This window comes from Elephantulus edwardii, unplaced genomic scaffold, assembly GCF_000299155.1.
Source record: "Elephantulus edwardii isolate Elephantulus edwardi_28Jun2011 unplaced genomic scaffold, EleEdw1.0 scaffold00062, whole genome shotgun sequence".
NCBI lineage: Eukaryota > Metazoa > Chordata > Mammalia > Macroscelidea > Macroscelididae > Elephantulus > Elephantulus edwardii.
Genome location: NW_006399812.1, coordinates 14,622,687 through 14,640,436, shown reverse-complemented (window position 1 = coordinate 14,640,436; position 17,750 = coordinate 14,622,687). Strand labels below are relative to the sequence as shown.

General features: G+C 42.0%; 1 protein-coding gene and 1 pseudogene across 1 annotated transcript; one reads left to right on the top strand and one right to left on the bottom strand.

Annotated features, from left to right (window-relative positions):
• The first annotated feature begins 988 nt into the window (after positions 1-988).
• On the top strand, positions 989-3,640 carry LOC102843663 (annotated as a pseudogene).
• A 4,300-nt stretch (positions 3,641-7,940) lies between these two features.
• NUDT19 (nudix (nucleoside diphosphate linked moiety X)-type motif 19) lies at positions 7,941-14,649 on the bottom strand. The gene is made up of 3 exons (XM_006887835.1): positions 13,930-14,649; positions 10,889-11,096; positions 7,941-8,146 (listed from the first exon to the last, which is right to left on the bottom strand). The coding sequence occupies exons 1-3, from the start codon at positions 14,647-14,649 to the stop codon at positions 7,941-7,943; spliced, it is 1,134 nt and encodes a 377-aa protein (XP_006887897.1).
• Positions 14,650-17,750: the final 3,101 nt, after the last annotated feature.

The following is a 17,750-nucleotide window of genomic DNA, read 5'->3' as shown; positions in this document are numbered from 1 at the left end:
TGTCAGTCTGTGTCAATTTTAGTAGCTGGTGAGTTTCCTACTATTTGTCCATTTCCTCTAGATTTTCATATTTGTTTGAGTATAGTTTTTCATAGTATTCTAATGTTAGCTTTCTTCTTTTGTAATGGTTCTGTTCAGGTGTTCTATGTCAGTCTGTGTCAATTTTAGTAGCTGGTGAGTTTCCTACTATTTGTCCATTTCCTCTAGGCTTTCATATTTGTTTGAGAATAGTTTTTCATAGTATTTCATGGTTAACTTTTTATTTCAGTTGGTTCTATTGTGACATTGCCATTTTCACCTGTTATTTGGATCATTTGTGTCTTTTCTTTCTTTTCCTTTGTTAGTTTTGCTAGTAGTTTGTTGATGTTATTGACCTTTTCAAAGAACCAAGTCCTGGTCTTGTTGATGGTTTCAATTGTTTTTCCCTTTTCTATTTCATTTCTTTCTGCCCTAATTCTTATAATTTCATTTCTTTCAGAGGGTTTTCTTGCTGTTCTTTTTTTACCTTTTTGGAGGTGTTGGGTTAATAAATCAATTATCGTTTTTTCATCCCTTTTGACATGTTATTGCTAAAAAGTGACCTCTGATTACTGCTTCGGCTGTTTCACAGAGGTTTTGTTAAGTTGTGTTTTCATTGTCATCTGTTTCAAGAAACTTTTTTATTTCCTCTGTTATCCACTCATATTCAATCAGGGTGCTGCTCAGCTTCCAAATGTATGGTTTTTGCTTCTTTATCCTCTTGTTATTGCTTTCTAATTTTGTAGCATTGTGGTCTGAGAAAAATGCTTTGTACTCCATGTTTTAAACTTTACTGATGTTTGCTTTGTGACCTAAAATATTATTTATTCTGAAGAATGCTCTGTGTACATTAGAGAAGAGTGTATATTTGAGGAGTAGGTGTTGTGGTGGTCATGGAGGCCCAGTCGCAGTGACTGGTGAAAAACTACTAAAATTCTTGCAAAAACAAAGTAGAATTTCAACGGGCATAATGGATATAGAGGAAAAAACTTATGGTGGCTGTGAATGCCCAGATGTCATGTTTGTCAAATTGTTATCTTCTGATGGCTATGAATTTATTGTAAAAAGAGAGCATGCATTAATTTGAGAAACAATAAAAGCCATGCTGAGTGGCCTAGGTCAGTTTGCTGAAAATGACACTACTGAGGTCAATTTTAGAAAGATCCCTTCACATGTGCTAGCAAAAGTATGCATGTATTTTACCTACAAGGTTCATTACACTAATAGCTCCACTGAGATTTCCGAATTCCCAATTGCACCTGAAATTGCACTGGAACTGCTGATGGCTGAGAACTTCGTTGTTGTTGTTATGTGTCAAGTCACATGTGACTCATAACAACCCTCTGTACAACAGCCCTAAACCCTGTCCTATCCTGTGCCAATCTCATTGTCTCTGACACACCTACCCTCATCACCTCAGTCACTGAATCAATCCATCCCATCAAGGGTCTTCCTCTCCTGTGCTGTCCCTCCACCCTCCCAAGCATGTCCTTCTCCAAGGACGGTCCCTCCTTGCAACATGTCCAGAGTATGTCAGACAGTGCTTCAGAATCCTTGCCTCCAAAGAGCAGCTTGGCTTCACCCTCTCTAGGACAAACCTGTTTGTTTTCTTAGCAATAGTATATTCAATACTATTCTCCAACACCACAGCTGAAAGGCATCAATTCTCCTTCTATCATCCCTAGTCAACTGTCCAGTTCTCTGATGCGTAGCAAGTGATTGCAAAGACCATGGCATGTATCAGGTGCACCTTAGTCTCCACACTGACATCGTTGCTCTTCAGTACTTTAGAGAGGTCCCTAATCACAGATTTTTCCATCACAATACGTCTTTTAATTTCCTGGCTGCTGGTGCCAAGAGTGTTGACTGTGGAGCCAAGCAAACTAAAACTGTGAACAATCTCCATCTCTTCACCATCCATAATGATGTTGCCAATCTGCTCAGGAGCGAGAATATTTGTTTTCTGGATATTGAATCTCAGTCTATACAGAAGACTGCAGTTCCTGACCTTCCACAGCAAGCACTTCAGGTCCTCCTCAGTTTCAGCAAGCAGGGTTGTGTCATCTGCATAACACAGATTGTTGATGAGTCTTGTTAAAGAAAATAAATTACAATAAACTGTTAACTTGTATCAGTATTTAATACCTACAGTTCAGTTAGTAATTTTTTTCATATAGCATGTTGCCTAAATTAAGTTGAACTATATATAAAGTTCATTGCAAAGCAGATTATCTCCTATTTTATTTTCCATTGCAATCAGAGTTTAAATTTGTTTATTTCATTATATCAATTAAGGATATCTTCACATATTGAGAAATAAACAGATATGTCAGTTTAAAAAAAGGAATGTATATTCAGATTTTTTTCAGTGCATTAATCTGTATATATCTATGAGATCAAGTTGGTTGATTGTGTGATTTCATTTTTTTCAGCACCTTTGTTGAGTTTCTGGTAATTCTATCTTTTCTTGAGAGTCGTGTATTGAAGTCTTCAACTACTCTTGCAGTGTTGTCTATTTTTTTTTTCAGTTCTGTTAATGTTTGCTTTGTGTATTTTTCAGCTCTATCATTTGATGCATAAATATATATTATGGTTATGTCTTCTTGTTCTACAGATTCTTGAAGCATTATATAGTGACTGTCTTCTGTGATGGGTTTTATGCTGAAATATATTTTATCAGAGATTAATATCACTACTCCTGTTTTTTTCTGGTTGCAATTTCCTTGGTATATTTTTCCCCACCCTTTTATTTTTAGTCTTTATCTTCACTTTTCAGTTGTGTCTCTTATAGAGAGTATATTGATGGGTTTTGTTTGTTTTATCCAATCTGTTACTCTTTTTCTCTTCACTACTACATTTAAACCATTTACTTTCAGCGTAATTATTGAGAGGCAAGGTTTTATTGCTATCATTTTTAATTTGTTGCTGGTTACTTTGATCCATCCTGCTTTCTGTGGCATCTCTGTAAGAAGGACTTCCCTCAATATTTCCTGCAAAGATGAATTTGTTTTCACACACACCTTTAATCTCTGCTTTTCTGAGACTATTTATTTATCCATTATATTTGATGGACAGTTTGGCAATGTACAGTATTCTTGGTTGCCAGTTGTGTTCTTTAGTATTTGATACATGTCATTCCACTGCCATCTTGCTCGCATGGTCCATGCTGAGCAATTGGCATTTAATCTCACTTGCTCTCCCTTGTAGATTACTATTCAATTTTCCCTAGCTGCTTTCAAAAGTCTCTCCTTATCTTTGTTTCTGGCAAATTTGACTACAACATGCCTTGGTGTTTTCCTGTTGGGAGTCTGTTCTATATAGGGTTCACTCAGTTTCTCGTTCCTCTCATTCTTTGTTATGCCCAGAAAATTTTCTTCTAATGTCTTCTTCTACAAATCTCTCAGTGCCTTTTTTTTGCTTCTTTCTGTTCTGGGATTCCAAGTATGTGCATGTTACTCCTCTTGATAGTATCCTAAATTACTCTTAGCCTTTCTTCTTTTTTCTTCCTTTTTGATTCTTCTTTTTGTTCTAGCAGATCAGTGCGGAAAACTTCTATTTCACTGGTTTTGTGTTCCGTCTCTTCAATTTTGCTCATATGCCTCTCCAACAGGTTGAGACATAGGTCTTCATACTCTGGATTGCAGTTTCTCATTTTTCCAGAGTTTCTAGTGCCTCACTTGTTTTATCAGTGTTGTTTTTTATTGTTTTTATAAGTTCCTTTTGGCTTTTGCTTGGAAACATCTGTAATTCTTCAAGTTTATCTTTCACCCATTGAAAACATTAAATCATTGTTCTTTTGGGGTTTTGTTGTGGATCCCCCCCCCATTTCTCCAGTTTGTTTATTTTCCTGAGCCAGCCTATATGCCTGCCTCCTTTCTTCCTAGGCTCTCTCCCTCTGCTTTGTCCAGCCTGGTTATTACTGGTCACATGGCCCAGTGCAAGCCTGGGCCAGGCATGTTTCTAGGGGGCAGAGATGGGTCAGCCTCACACTCCCCTCTCCATCCTTGATGTGCTCAGGCAGGCTTAGCTGGGAGAGCCTGACTGGCCACCTACCTATCAGGGATTCAGGGGTCCTGCACCAGGTGAGGCCTGGACAGACCCCCCCCCTTGTTGTTCTGGGGTCTGTGGGGTAGTGACCACCAGGTGGGGTTCCAGAGGACTCTGAATCCAGCCTGGGGGAGGCCTCCAGGGTCTGCGTCACCCCAGTCAGGTAATTAACCACAGACACTCTTAGCAGTCACATCAGGTGTCCTGATCAGAAGGGCTATGACCAGGGCCATCACCTCACTTTGAAAATAAATTTCAGGAAACATGAGCTCCAGGTCCCAGAGACATCTGGTATTCTGAGGCCTTCCCTGGCAACCAGGGTAGATCTCCCATCATTGTTTTTTGAATTGTGTCAGAAAGTTCCATCAGACTTTCGGTCTTTAGGAAATCCATGATTTTGTGTTTTGATTAATTTTAGGGGGTTGCATCTTGCTTTGGTTTTGTGTAGGGTCTGAGGTAGCCTGCTTCTCATGTCATTGCTGTGGTAGTCTTGTCTTGCCTGGGGTCCTAGCAGGACCTTGTTCTGATGACTTTGCTCACTGCTCAGAGGAGGGATGGGCGCTCACCCTGCCTTAATTTCTATCTGATCCCTGGACTCAAGGGGAGACTCGCTTCAGATGGGGAGCTCAATACACTAGTGTACTAAAGGAGATGAAAATTCACCCTGCCTGTAGTTCTTCCTCTGTGATTCTGTGGCAAAATTATCTGGGACTAGGGGCCAACTACTTTTGTTCTTTTCTTTCTGGTCTTGCAACTAAGTTCTGCAAGAAACAATGAAAGACCTAAATAAATGGGAAAATGTCCCTGTTGGTGGACAGGAAGACTCAATGTAGTAAAAAATTACAATCCTGGGGTGGATGGCTTATTATTTTCTGGTTGCAGCTCTCTCTACAGTCTGTTGTCCTTTTTGGCCTTTGAAGTCGTGTAGCCAGATCCCCCAACTCTCTTCCCAACTCTGACAGTTCAAGAGGAAAGACTTTGCCTCAAACCTTTTGCTCTAGGACTGTATTCCTGTAGCTGGTGATTGATGGAGTCTTTGAGTTAATGTGCAGGGCTGGCAATGCAGGGGGATTTCCCAGGCAAAAGCAATGTCTTGGCTGGAACCTGAATGTTGATTTTAACTCCCCTGCTTGCAGCACAGCAAGATCTGAAAGGGTCTGCTCTGCCTCTGCTGGCTGTGGGCAGGGCTGGGAGGTGCCAGAGGGGTGGCCAGGAATCAATGGAGGTGTCACCTGTTGGGATGGAAAGTGAATTAGTTCCCTTCTAGGCTGGCCAGCTGCCCCAGTGCAACAGGGTCCAAAGGGTTTGCTCCACCTCTACTGGCTGTAGACTGGTATTCATAGTGACCCCATGCACAATAGTTCTGAACTCTGTCCTACTGAGGCAATCTCACTGTTTCCAATACACCTACCCCCATTATGGCAGTTACTGTGTCAGTCGATCTCATCCATGCTCTTCCTCTCCTGCACTGCCCTTCCACCCTTCCAAGCATGATGACTTTTCTCCAAAATCCTTGCCTCCAAAGAGTTGGTTAAATTGTTGCTATATGCAAAGAAGTGTGGCATCAGGATTGGAGGTAGACTCATCAACATTCTGTGTTATGCAGATGACACAACCTTGCTTGCTGAAACTGAGGAGGACCTGAAATTCTTGCTGCAGAAGGTTAAGGATTTCAGTCTTAATATGGATTGAAGCTCAACATCAAGAAAACAGAAATTCTCACCACTGGGCTGACTGGCAGTATCATGATGGAAGATGAAGAGAATGAGATTGTTGACAGCTTCAGTTTGCTTGGCTCTATAATCAACACTCTTGATATCAGCAGCCAGGAAATTAAAAGACAAATTGCATTGGGAAAGTCTGCTGTCTGAGACCTCTCTAAGGTACTGAGGAAAAACAATGTTAGTCTGGAGACTAAGGTGTGCCTGATACAGGCCATTGTCTTTTCAATTACTTACTATGCATCAGAGAGCTGGACAATGACTAGGGATGATAGAAGGAGAATTGATGCCTTTGAGCTTTGGTACTGGAGAAGAGTATTGAATATACCATGGACTGCTAGGAGGACAAACAAGTTCATCCTGGAGAGGGTGAAGCCAGGCTGCTCCAAGGATTCTGAAGCTCCATCTGACGTCATGCTTGGGAGTGTGGGAGGGCAGCACAGGAGAGGAAGACCCTTGATGAGATAGATTGATTCTGTCACTGGGGATAGGCTTGTCGGAGATGATAAGATTGGCAAGTGATAGAGCAGGGTTTAGGGTGTTGTACATAGGGTCGCTATGAGTTGCAAGCAACTTGATGGCACATAACAACAACAATATGCAGATGATATGATAGTCTATACAGAAAACTGTTAGAGCTAGTAGACCAATTTAATGGGGTGGCAGGATACAAGATCAATATCCAAAAGTCAGTGGGATTCCTCTACAGCAACAAAGAAAACTCAGAAAAGGAAACAACGAAAGCAATACAATTTTTTTAGCCAACCAACCACAAACTGAGATACTTGGGAATGAACCTAACTAGGGACCAAAAGACATGTACAAAGAAAACTACAGAATACCTCTGCAAGAAACAATAAAAGACCTAAATGAATGGAAAAATATTCCCTGTTCATGGAAGATTCAATATAATGAAAATGACAATCCTTCTGAAAGCAATCTACATGTTCAATGCAATCCAATACAGATATCAAATTCATTTTTCAAGGATATCAAAAAGGAAATTGTCAAGTTTATTTGGGAAGGAAAGAGACCCAGAATAAGCAAAGCACTTCTGAAAAACAAAAATGAAGTGGGAGTCTCCCTGACCTCAAAACCTACTACACAGGTAAAACAGCAAGGTACTGGTACAGTGACAGGCACATAGACCAATGGAACAGAATTGAGAACCCAGAAATGGGCCTATATATGTCAACTGATATTCGACAAAGAAATAAACTTATCAAATGGGGAAACAATTAAACACTTTAATAAATGGTGCTGGCAAAACTAAACTGCTTTCAGAACCCTCTGTGCTGCTATGACAACTGCCTGCCCAGAAGGAAACAGACCATCCCAACAGGTAACACTGCCATTGGTTCACACATAGCAATGACAACAACAATGAATTAAATAATGTATATGGATAATTGTATAAAAGTGAATTATGTATAAAATAATTGTATAAAAGGGAAATAAAAAATATTATGATAGACTTGCAATTTGAAGAACTGAAAAGAACTAATGTCATTTGCTTTTAAATCATTTAATCATCAGAGCTAAAGCCATCATGTGAAAAATCAGACTTTCTGCTTGAAGTTTGTCTCAGTCTATTTGCTATTTGTTAAAACCAATCCAAGCTCACTGCTGTCAATTGCAACCTACAGTGACTCTTCTCTTTTGGGTTCTCAAAGTTGTAAATTTTTATAGGAAGAGATGGCCTCACTTCTAGAGTGCCTGGCGGATTTGAACCACTAACCTTTGGGTTAGCAGTGCAACACATAATGCAGCATGCCATCAAAGCTCTCAGCAGAAAGTCTGAGGAATTAATGGATTAACTTTTTAAGCACTGGACCAGTGCACATACAATGGACAAGAATAGCAATAACTATAGAGCATCTCATTTAAACTTGTGTGATAATAAAAACAACACAGAAGAAGAAACCTTGTAGATATTTTTCTTATTTTGATAATAAGGTCATTAATATTTTATAGTTGAGGCACACTGTGATACTATAAGAATACAATAAGTAAGAGAGTTTGGCAATGCACTTGAAATAAGAATGTGCTATAATTTTCAAAGACCCAAAGTTCATTAGGTGTAAAATTAACTTTAATTACACCCCACTAACGAGGATTACTTCACAGAGGCTTCTCTTCCAGAGAAGCGGTACCCTATAGTCGGTTCTTATTCACTACAAAGGTTTTAGGATAAACATGTTTATACTTAGATGGAACAGTCACATGGACACTGTAAAAGTAGCGTTCATGCATTACTAATCGGTGAAATGTCTTGCTTTCCTTCATGATTTCTTCAATTGTCTTCTTAGTAGCCATATTCTTTTCTACATAGTCTGAATCTTCCAAGTACAGTTCATCTCCTGAAAAAAGAAAATAATTTTCATTCCCAAATATTTCAATACTTTTGTTGTTAGGTAGATTCTAGCATACCCATCAGGTTTCCAAGGCTGCAGATATTTTTCTTTCTTTGCTTAAAATTGGTTTTTGTACAATCATTCATATATATTGTGCTTCATCCATGTACATGGTTTTATACAATCTAGATTTAAATACATTGTGTTGTATGTAATTGTATGTATTGGCCAATGCTTTTTATCTCATCTCATTGCGTCTTGTCTGTTCTTTCACACAAACACACCCCACCACCACCACTGTCTATAAGGTTGTAAATTTTTATGGGAGGACACTGCTCGTCTTTCTCTTGTGAGTGCCTGGTGGAGTCAAACTGGCAATCTTTAGTTTAGCAGCTCCACATGCAACACATTGTATTACCTGGGTTCCTTTTCAAAATATTCCAGTTGAAACAACTCATTGCATCCAGGTGGAACAAATTCATAGTTGACTCCCCAGTGTTTTGTTAGAAGCTGCAAATTACATGGAAGGAGATTGCCCATCCTGCTCCCTCAGAGTAGCTGGTAAATTCAAACTGGCTCCTTTGGGGTTGGTAGCACAACTCCTTACACACTAGGCCACAAGAGGTAAGTTTTTCCATCATTGCTGATGGTGTTATGTGTGTGTCAAGAGGACCATGACTCATAGCAACCCTATGCAAAAATGGCTCTGAATCCTGCTCTATCCTAAGCCCATCTCACTGTCTCTGACACATCTACCCTCATTACCACAACTACTATGTCAGTTCATCTCTTCTGAGGTCTTCCCCTCCTGCGCTGTCCCTCAGCCTTTCCAAGCACGATGTCCTTCTCCAAGAACTGGGTTCTTTTGGCAACATGTCCAAAGTGTGTGAGACAGAGCTTCAAAGTCCTTGCCTCGACATCTGCTCCTGGACAGACCTGTTAGTTCCCTTGGCAGTCCATGGTATATTCATTACTCTTTTTCCAGCACCACAACTGAAAGGCATTAATTCTTCTTCTGACATCTTTGGTCACTGTTCAGCTCTCTGATGCATAGCAAGTAATGTGCATCTTAGCCTCTAGACAGACATTGTTGTTCTTTAGCACTCTGGAGAGGTCCCTTGAAAGCAGACTTTCCTAATGCAATTCACCTTTTGATTTCCTGACTGCTGGTACCAAGACTGTTGATTGTGGAACCAAGCAAGCTGAAATTGTTAATAATCCCAATCTCTTCTCCATCTATCATGACGCTACCAACTGGCCCAGTGATGAGAATCTTCATTTTCTTGATATTGAGTTTCAATCCATATTCCAGATTACAGTCCTTGACCCTTTGCAGCAAATGTTTCAGACCCTTCTCGGTTCCATTAGTGACATATAAAGTAATATTTACTTTCATCTGGTTCATGAGTTTAGAAATAACTGTTAAATAACTCTAATTTTATGAATTCAATTTTTTCTTGCATTTTTAATCTTTTCTCTCCCCAAACTTCTTACAACTCAGCCAAGTATTTTCTTTGAGAACATAAACATTGATGACTGAGTCATAGGGTCACTAACAGCACTTAACAACAACAACAACATAGAGCGAGCTCAGTTGGCCTAGTGGACAGAAAGCAATGCTGCCAAGCCAAAGGTGGGGGAATTTTAACTTGCGGCCCTCAGGCCTGGTTTTAATTGGTTTTGGTCAAATGTTCTCCTAAGTGGTATAGCACTGGTCAGTCCATTTGCTGTACAGTGGTAACTCGTGGTTGCTGTGAAGCTGAATACTGTGACTTTGAGGTGTCAAGTGAGATAATGGTTACTCATGGTGAACAGTGTTTGGTGGAGCTTCTTGATTAAAACAAGCTTGGAAGCAAGAGTGGTGTCCACTTCCATAATAGCTTGCCTCTAGAAAGTCTATGAACTTGGAGAAACAATGGAAGTTGCACAAGTGTTCAGGTCTTTTGTTCATAGGTTCACTATGAGTCGTCTACGACTCAACAGCACTTAACAACAACAATATGTTTTCATCAAGAACTCTAACTTTTATACAAGTTCATGACTCTCAATCCTATTCAATATAAATATCAATATTGGCCGTACTACCTATATATGTTTAGTGTTTCATTTAAACAACATGGATTATCACTTGCACTTTAAAACTGCTGAACTGTCCACATGTAGCCTGAGAAATAACTGTTATCACTATTCTTAGGAATGAGTACCGGGAGCCACAGAATCAGACCCCTCACTAAGTCTTGTTTAAATTACAACAGACGTTCTGTCCCATGTTCACTTAACAACTGACACCAACAAACTCCTCTTAATTCAGTAAGTTGACAACTTAAAGGTTTTTAATGAACACAAAACTTTAAAACTATAAGAAGGAATTTAGTTATAGTTTGGAAATCTTTCTGCATAAAGGCATATTTATGTATGTGGACAAAGTGGTATTATTCAGAATTATTGGTTATTTTTAAAGCCATGAATATTTTACAGATTTAGATCTTACTTCATTAACTGGGTATTAAACACAAGTTGAAATTCAGGTCTTTGTGTTGGGCAGTACTGCTATACACTTCAAATGTGAATAATAACAAAAGAATCATGGTCCGTAGTAGCAAGAAGCTGCACTGCAATCGCAAAGGCACGCAGTTTGAATCCACCAGATGCTCCTCTGGAGGAGGGCCAATCTCCTCCTGTACCAGTCGGATCTGATTTGATGGTACATGACAATTTAAATAAAAAGAATCATGATTTCACTCTTACCTGGAAAAAGCTGAACTGTTCCATTAGCAGTAACTAATATGATTGGCATCCACGTTTCTGCTCCTTCCGATGCACGATCCAAACAAAATTTGTGCAAGGTGGAGAGAGAAGCAAAGTTTTGGATTCTTCTCATTTCATAGAACTGCGGGGGTGCCAGCCAAATTTCTTTTGATATGAACTTTTCCATTGCTTCTGATGGAGATAACCACTGTGGAAAACAAAGGTAGGGTTTCTGGAAGTTTCATCTACAGACAGTGTGAAATTTGAGACTGTTAGATCCAGCATTTAAGACCTAATTGAAGATATAAAAATCTATAAACAAGTCCTTCTAGTTCTCTCTCAAACAACATGAAAAGATCTTATAAAGAAAGCTGGACTGACCCAAGGGGGAAAAAAAATCACCAATAGGTGACACAGGAAAATTATGCAGCATAAAAGACAAGAGATACTGATAGACCAACGTGGTGTTGGTCACTCCCAAGGAAAGGGTAAGGAAAGGGTAACCATGACAGCAAGTTGAGAAGTTTATTTCTGTTTGTTGCTCCCACAAATGGGAACTTTGTGGGACATGATGTTACCATGCAAGATAAGGTTCTCTCAATCCCTATGGGGCATTCAGCAGCCACAAGGTAGCACGAATAAGATGCCATCGGACTTTTATAAAGTTTAAAAGGTGTGGTTCGGCCTACATACCTGGGAGAAAGAACCCTGTGAGGCATCAACCAAGCAGAATTTGCCCATTTATTCAAGTGACCTTACTTCTGCATTGTGATCTCCCCGAAGCCTCCTCCCACAAATACTGAGTAAAAAAGATGTGGTTTCATGAATATGGACTAATACCTAAAGCTCTCTTTAATTGGTTACTCCATATGTATTTCATTAGAACTTATGGCCACTTCCAAGCCCAAGTAGTTGAAACAGAAGCGTTCTGCCCTGGATTCCATAGAGCAAGCTTGTAGGCCCAACTATACACTCTTATAAATGTGAAAGCTGAGGCCACATAAGATTGGCTGAAAAAGAAAATTTCTGAGGATAGAACTACAGGATAAGTTCCAGATCTCTCCTAACATGACCATACAGAGAACTTGATGACTATAAGAGGCAATCCCAAACAGGTGACAGGTTAGAAGTGTATGTTTGATTAAGCATGCAGTCAGGATGCATTATTAATCAGGACTGGAATGTGATAAAATAATAGGGCTTGGAAAGTGAAAACAAACAAGTATTGGTAGTTGGAAAATACGGTGTTGGTGACAGAAATGACATGAGATTGCATGACAGAATTTTGTATTACCAAGATCAATTCACTCAAAATATTTTTTTAAAAAACCAAAGAATATTGATGGAAATCACAGGAATAAACAGATTACATCTATGGAAATAAACTAAGGAGAAGTTCAAATATCATCAGACAAACCAAGGCCAGAGGCCAAGTGCAGAACCATCAACAGCTCATGTTCAAAAAGGCCAAATTATGATCTTAAGTAACACTCCATCTGAATTTAAAGATCATCTCAAGAACTGGCTTGAAGCATTAAATACTAATGCCAGATGACAAGTTGTGGGGTAACCTAAGAAACATCATATATAAAGAAAGCAAAAGGTCACTAAAAACAAAGAAATTTCTAAAATCTAAGAACATGCTCTGAAACTTGATCTAGAATGTAGAGAAACTATAGCAAATGGAAGGCATAATTAGAACTGAAGATTTCAAAGAGTGGGCCAAGAAGACAAAGTAAAGTACAATAATGAAATCTGCGAATACCTGGAATTAGAAAACCTAAAAGAAAGAATACCTTTGTCATTCTTAAACTGAAAGAAATGAAGGAAAAATTCATGCATTGAAGGACAATGCTAAAGGATTCTATGGGCAAAATATTGACTGATACAGGAAACATCAAAAAAAGCTGTAAGAGATACACAGTCACTGTATCATAAAGAATAGTTCAAGACACTCAAGTATTTTAAGAAGTAGCACTTGATCAAGAACCAATGGTGCTGATGGAAGAACCGCAAGCTGCTTTGAAGGCACTAATCAAAAATGAGGCTTGAGAAATTTACAGAGCACCAATTGAAATGTCTCAACAAATGGTCGTTGTTAGATGTCCCTGACTACAACTCATAGCAACTCTATGAACAGACCTAAGCCTTATCCTGCACCATCCTCACCATTTCTGACGTGCACCAATCCTTTGTTAAAATCACTGGGTCACTCCAACTTGCCGAGGATCTTCTTTCTCTGACCCTCCCCCTTTCCCAGCAGTGGTCTTTTTCCAAGGACTGGCACCCTCCTGACAATATGCTCAAAGGACATGCGAAGTGTCATCATCCTTTCCTCTAAGGAGGACTGTTTGCACTTTCTCCAAGACAGATGTTGGTTCTTGTGGAGTCCATAATTGTTCTATGCCATTCACTGGAAGTGCTCATCTGGCTATTCGTAGAAACTCAGAAAACAGTTACGTGGTCAACTTTTCTGGTAAAGATTTACAGCAATGGGGCCATTTTACTCTTCCTTATAGGGTGAAGCGGAAGGTGAGGCGGGGATTGAATTAATAATTAAGCTCAACGCTCCACAGAGCTAGGGTGTTCTGATTTGGACTGCCCTCGCCCCATGAAACACCTTAGGACGCAGGCGCAAGGCCTTAATGACTGTAAAGTGACAGAAGTCACAAAATATGGCACAAGGTCATGGCTTTGGTCCCGAATATCTGGAACTCGATACTATTAGATCCTTTACTGGCTAAACGACTCCGCTGTTTTTGTTGTGAGCTGTGGAAGTCACAAAACTAACCCTCCAGTGGGTTTTCAGAGGCAGTAAATGGCAAGGGGGGAGAAAACTCATTATTGTCCTTCAGAGCAGCCAGTAGATTTGAACTCCGTGCCTTTGGTATTGTAGGGTCGCTTCTTACCACTAGGCCACCAGAGCTCACTTATTTACAGGCTCCACGACCCTAAAAGGAAGTTAAAACTGGGATCGCTCTATCTGAGGATTCTGTCTCAAATTCTGATGGTTTCTCACGGCCTGTCGTTAGGTAGCCCACCTTGCAGTCCATTATCTCTTGGCTGTCAGGGTAGGCGGACGGGGGCTCGCGCAGGCAACACAAGAAGAAGGACGCGTCGAAGCGCGGGCCGCCGGCTTGCAAGAAGGGCGTCAGCCACCGGCTCCAGTCGTGCAGCGCCCAGATGTCAGGCGTGCAGTCCAGGTGCGCACAGAAAGTCAAGAAGTGGCGCGGGTCCTTGCGGACGCGCTCGCGCCAATCCTCTACGTCGGGCGGGGGCGCCAGAGCGCAGGCGGGCTCCGGCCAGAGCTCGGAGCCGGGCCCGGAGTCCCACGCGGCGCCGCGGGGCCGCAGCAGCAGCACGCCCACCTCCTCGAAGGCCTCGCGGATGGCACAGATGCGGCCGGCGACTTCATCCGGCAGCGCCCCGGCCTCGCCGGCGTCGAGCCCATGGCTGGTCAGCACCGGGAAGGTGCTGCGCGGGGGCGGCGCGGGGGTCAGGCCGAAGCGCGGCGGCTGGTGGTGCGGCGCGAAGAGACGTTGCCAGTCGGCGGAGCGGTCGGCCGCTTCCCGCAAGCCGCCGGGGAAGACGTGCGCGCCGGGCAGGAAGCGCTGGCGCTGGGAGCGCTGTAGCAACAGCAGGCGGAAGTCCTCGGCCGGCGGCGGCGGGGCGCCGGGGCCCGGGCGTGGCCAGCGGGTCACCAACACCACGCTGGCCGCTCGCCGCCAGCTGATCGAGCCTCGGCTCAGCGGGGTGCTCATGACCGCTTGACCAGGGTTCTAGCGCGGCGGGAAATGCTTGGGTCCTCGAGCCTCGCTCCGCGAGCGCTTGCGGGCCTGCCGGGGCTTGCGGACAGTCCAAAGTCTGGAAAGTAAAACGAGCTGCTTGCTAGAGGCTCCCAGCTGTGGGAGGGGCGGAAGCCGCGCCAGCGGACCTGCCGCCGTCCCTCTTGGGTTTCATCCCGCTCACTCTCGCGGGAAGAGAAAGCCACGGACGTTGAGAAGCGGCTGTCGTCGCACAGCGGCGAGTTGGGAGGTTCGCATCCCTGTGTGCAGACTGCGTCCCCGGAATAGAAAATGAGGTCACGCAAATGAGGAAAAGCACACCAAGAGGGACCGAAATCCTACTGGAAAGCTCTGCTGAGCTTACAGAATCCGCAGTTTCTGTCCCCTTTACTCGGGGAGCTGGGATGACAGCAGGAATGTCTAGGGATACTGTTACTTACAGTGGTAAAAATAGAGTGCAAATCCCGGCTTAATGACACCCCACTAACGTCTGAAGTCTATGACTCTTAAGTCCCTTGGGGGAGATAGTCTAGTGGATAAGGAGCTGAGCTGCCAACTCAAAGATATGCGGTTCGAATCCACCAGCAGCTCTGTGAAAAAAAGATGAGCAATCTCCGATGTGATTTAACTGCCTGAAAACTCAGTTGCTGGACTGTGAGTGGTCCTGACTGGATGGCTCATAGCAACAACAGGAAGATCAAAGGGCAGATATTATTTTGGAAGAAACACAAGGATCAAAGAGAGTTGTCACAAGGCTCTGTAGCCCCTGATGAACCCTGCCAGTAACCAAATCTTAAAGAGCCACTTTGAATTTCTGTTCCTGAGTACACCTCCTTTTCTTCTGAGTGCTTTCTTTTAGAGCTAATGTGCCCCTGGGACATCTTAGGTTATTTGATATGGTCCGCTCTGATGGCCGTGAAGGAGAAGGATGGGCAATCTCCCATGCAGTTTACAGCCTCTGAAAAAGCCACTGAACTGTCAGCTATGGGCAGGCTCTGACTCAAAGGCACATAACCTCAAGTCTGGTGATTCAAAACCACCTAGCTGTACTGGGGAGGAAATCCAGGCCCTCTGCTCCCATAAAAATCACTGCCGGTAAAAACCCCTAGCATGTGAGGTCGCTGTAAGTCAGAACTATTTGGGTGGCAGTGAGTTTGCTTCCTTTTTTTTTTTTTTTTAACACTTGTACAACTGCTATTCTAATACATCCCTCATTCCTTATGTTTCTGTTTGTACAGAATATGCACACTTGAGCCTCATTTACAAAGGTTAAATGTGGTGTGTCTCCTAGGGAGAATCCACAGATGGCACCTCCAGTACATAGGTGGATTTTTGTTGGCATCATTTTCTGTAGATGAAATCCCTGTGTTTTGACTGCATCCCCAGAAATAGAAAATGGGGTCACAGAAGTGAGGAAGAAGAAAAGGCTAAAGGGGACAGGTGTCTTACTGGCAGGGTCTACTGAGCCTACAGAATGTATAGTTTGAGACTTCATCTGATCTTCTCCCTGACTGCAGGAATCCTCTGCTCTGAGACAATAATTTCAAAGGCTATTACAGTGGGGCCCTGGAGGAGTATCCAGGAGTCTTATTTTTAACAATTTTCTTCCTCCCCTCTCCAAGTGATTCCAGCGCTTCAAGCCATCTCTTTCAAAGGTACCCTGACAGCAGCATAGGGACTGTGTGAAGAGGCTGAACTAGAGGCCTGTGGGATTGAACTCAGCAAGAAATGATAAGGGCTTGGAGAAGGAGAGTAAGTGACTGCGGCAGAGTACAGGGTAGGAAAATGGGACTGATTCAGTATTACTTAGGAGGTTGAAATACAGAGCAAGGGAGAAGAAGGAGTTAAGGTTCTAGCTTAGGAGGCTGAAAAAAGTCAGTCAATCCTAGAAATAATAATATTAGTGACTGATATTTACTAATCACTGTGAAGTACTAAGAATTTTATAAATATTAGTTCCTAAAGCTTTATAATGTGGAAACTGTTAGCACCATTTTACAGGCGAGAGGCCGTTCACAGAGATTAAGTATGTTAAGAAATGACAGCCTTTTTTGTCTTTGCTGTAATATATTTTGTTCTACTTTACAATCAGGTGGTTTTCCCAGAGGCTGACCCACTCCTAAATGAGATGACTCAATACATAGCAAAGCAAGAGAAACCAGATCTTAATGAACACAACAGTCCCTAAAACCTGTATATTCCCTCATGTGTCTTACTCAGAAAGCAAATGGTACAATATTAGTTTATATGTATGTTATGTGCCATCAAGTTGGAACCAACCCATAGCTGAACCTACAGAAAGTTTAAGAGGCTGAAAAATCACATGGGAGGAGATTGCCAATCTTTCTCCCATGAAACAACAGGTGGATTTGAACCACCTGCCTTTGGGTTTTCAGGGCACCTGCTAACCCAGTACAGTAGGCCACCTGAGCTCTGTGTATGTGTGTGTGTGTGTGTGTGTGTGTGTGTGTGTGTGTGTGTGTGTGTGTATCTTGAGATATATGTATAAACCTCACGAGATTGCACCTAACATCTTCAGTTACCAGAACTATCAACAAGAACCAGAATAGAAAGAGCACTGAGCAACAAGGGATAACAATTATCACATTCAAGCCTAACATACTCACTAAATAGAGGATATATTGCTCATCTATTATTATTAACAAGTTACTCCAAGATTTTTTTACTTAATAAACACTGATTTTCTCAGTACCCTGTGGCTAGGATGTGAGAATGGCTTAATGGCTGGATTCTGACTTTCTCCTGTGAGATGGTCAGCATGTCAGCCGGGATTTCATCATGAAGTTTGGCTGGGACTAAAGGAGTCCGTTTCCTTATATATATGAACTTTATATATAAAGGAGAAAAAGATGTTTGTTGTTGTGTTCCATCAAGTGGGAACTGATCCAGAGCTGACTCCAGCAGGTTTTCAGAGGCAGTTTAATCACACGGGGGGGAGATTGCCCATCTTCCTCCCTTTGAGCAGCTGATGGAATTGAACTGTGTACCTTCGGGATTACAGCACAGCTCCTTACCGCTAGGCCACCAGAACTCTTATCTGTCTATGTAAATATATC

Coding starts and splice junctions, on each gene's coding strand:
- NUDT19 (XM_006887835.1), bottom strand. CDS start 14,649: ATGAGCACCCCGCTGAGCCGAGGCTCGATCAGCTGGCGGCGAGCGGCC. Junction 11,097..13,929: donor AAGAGATAATGGACTGCAAG/GTGGGCTACCTA, acceptor TGTTTTCCACAG/TGGTTATCTCCATCAGAAGC. Junction 8,147..10,888: donor AACAGTTCAGCTTTTTCCAG/GTAAGAGTGAAA, acceptor TTCTTTTTTCAG/GAGATGAACTGTACTTGGAA.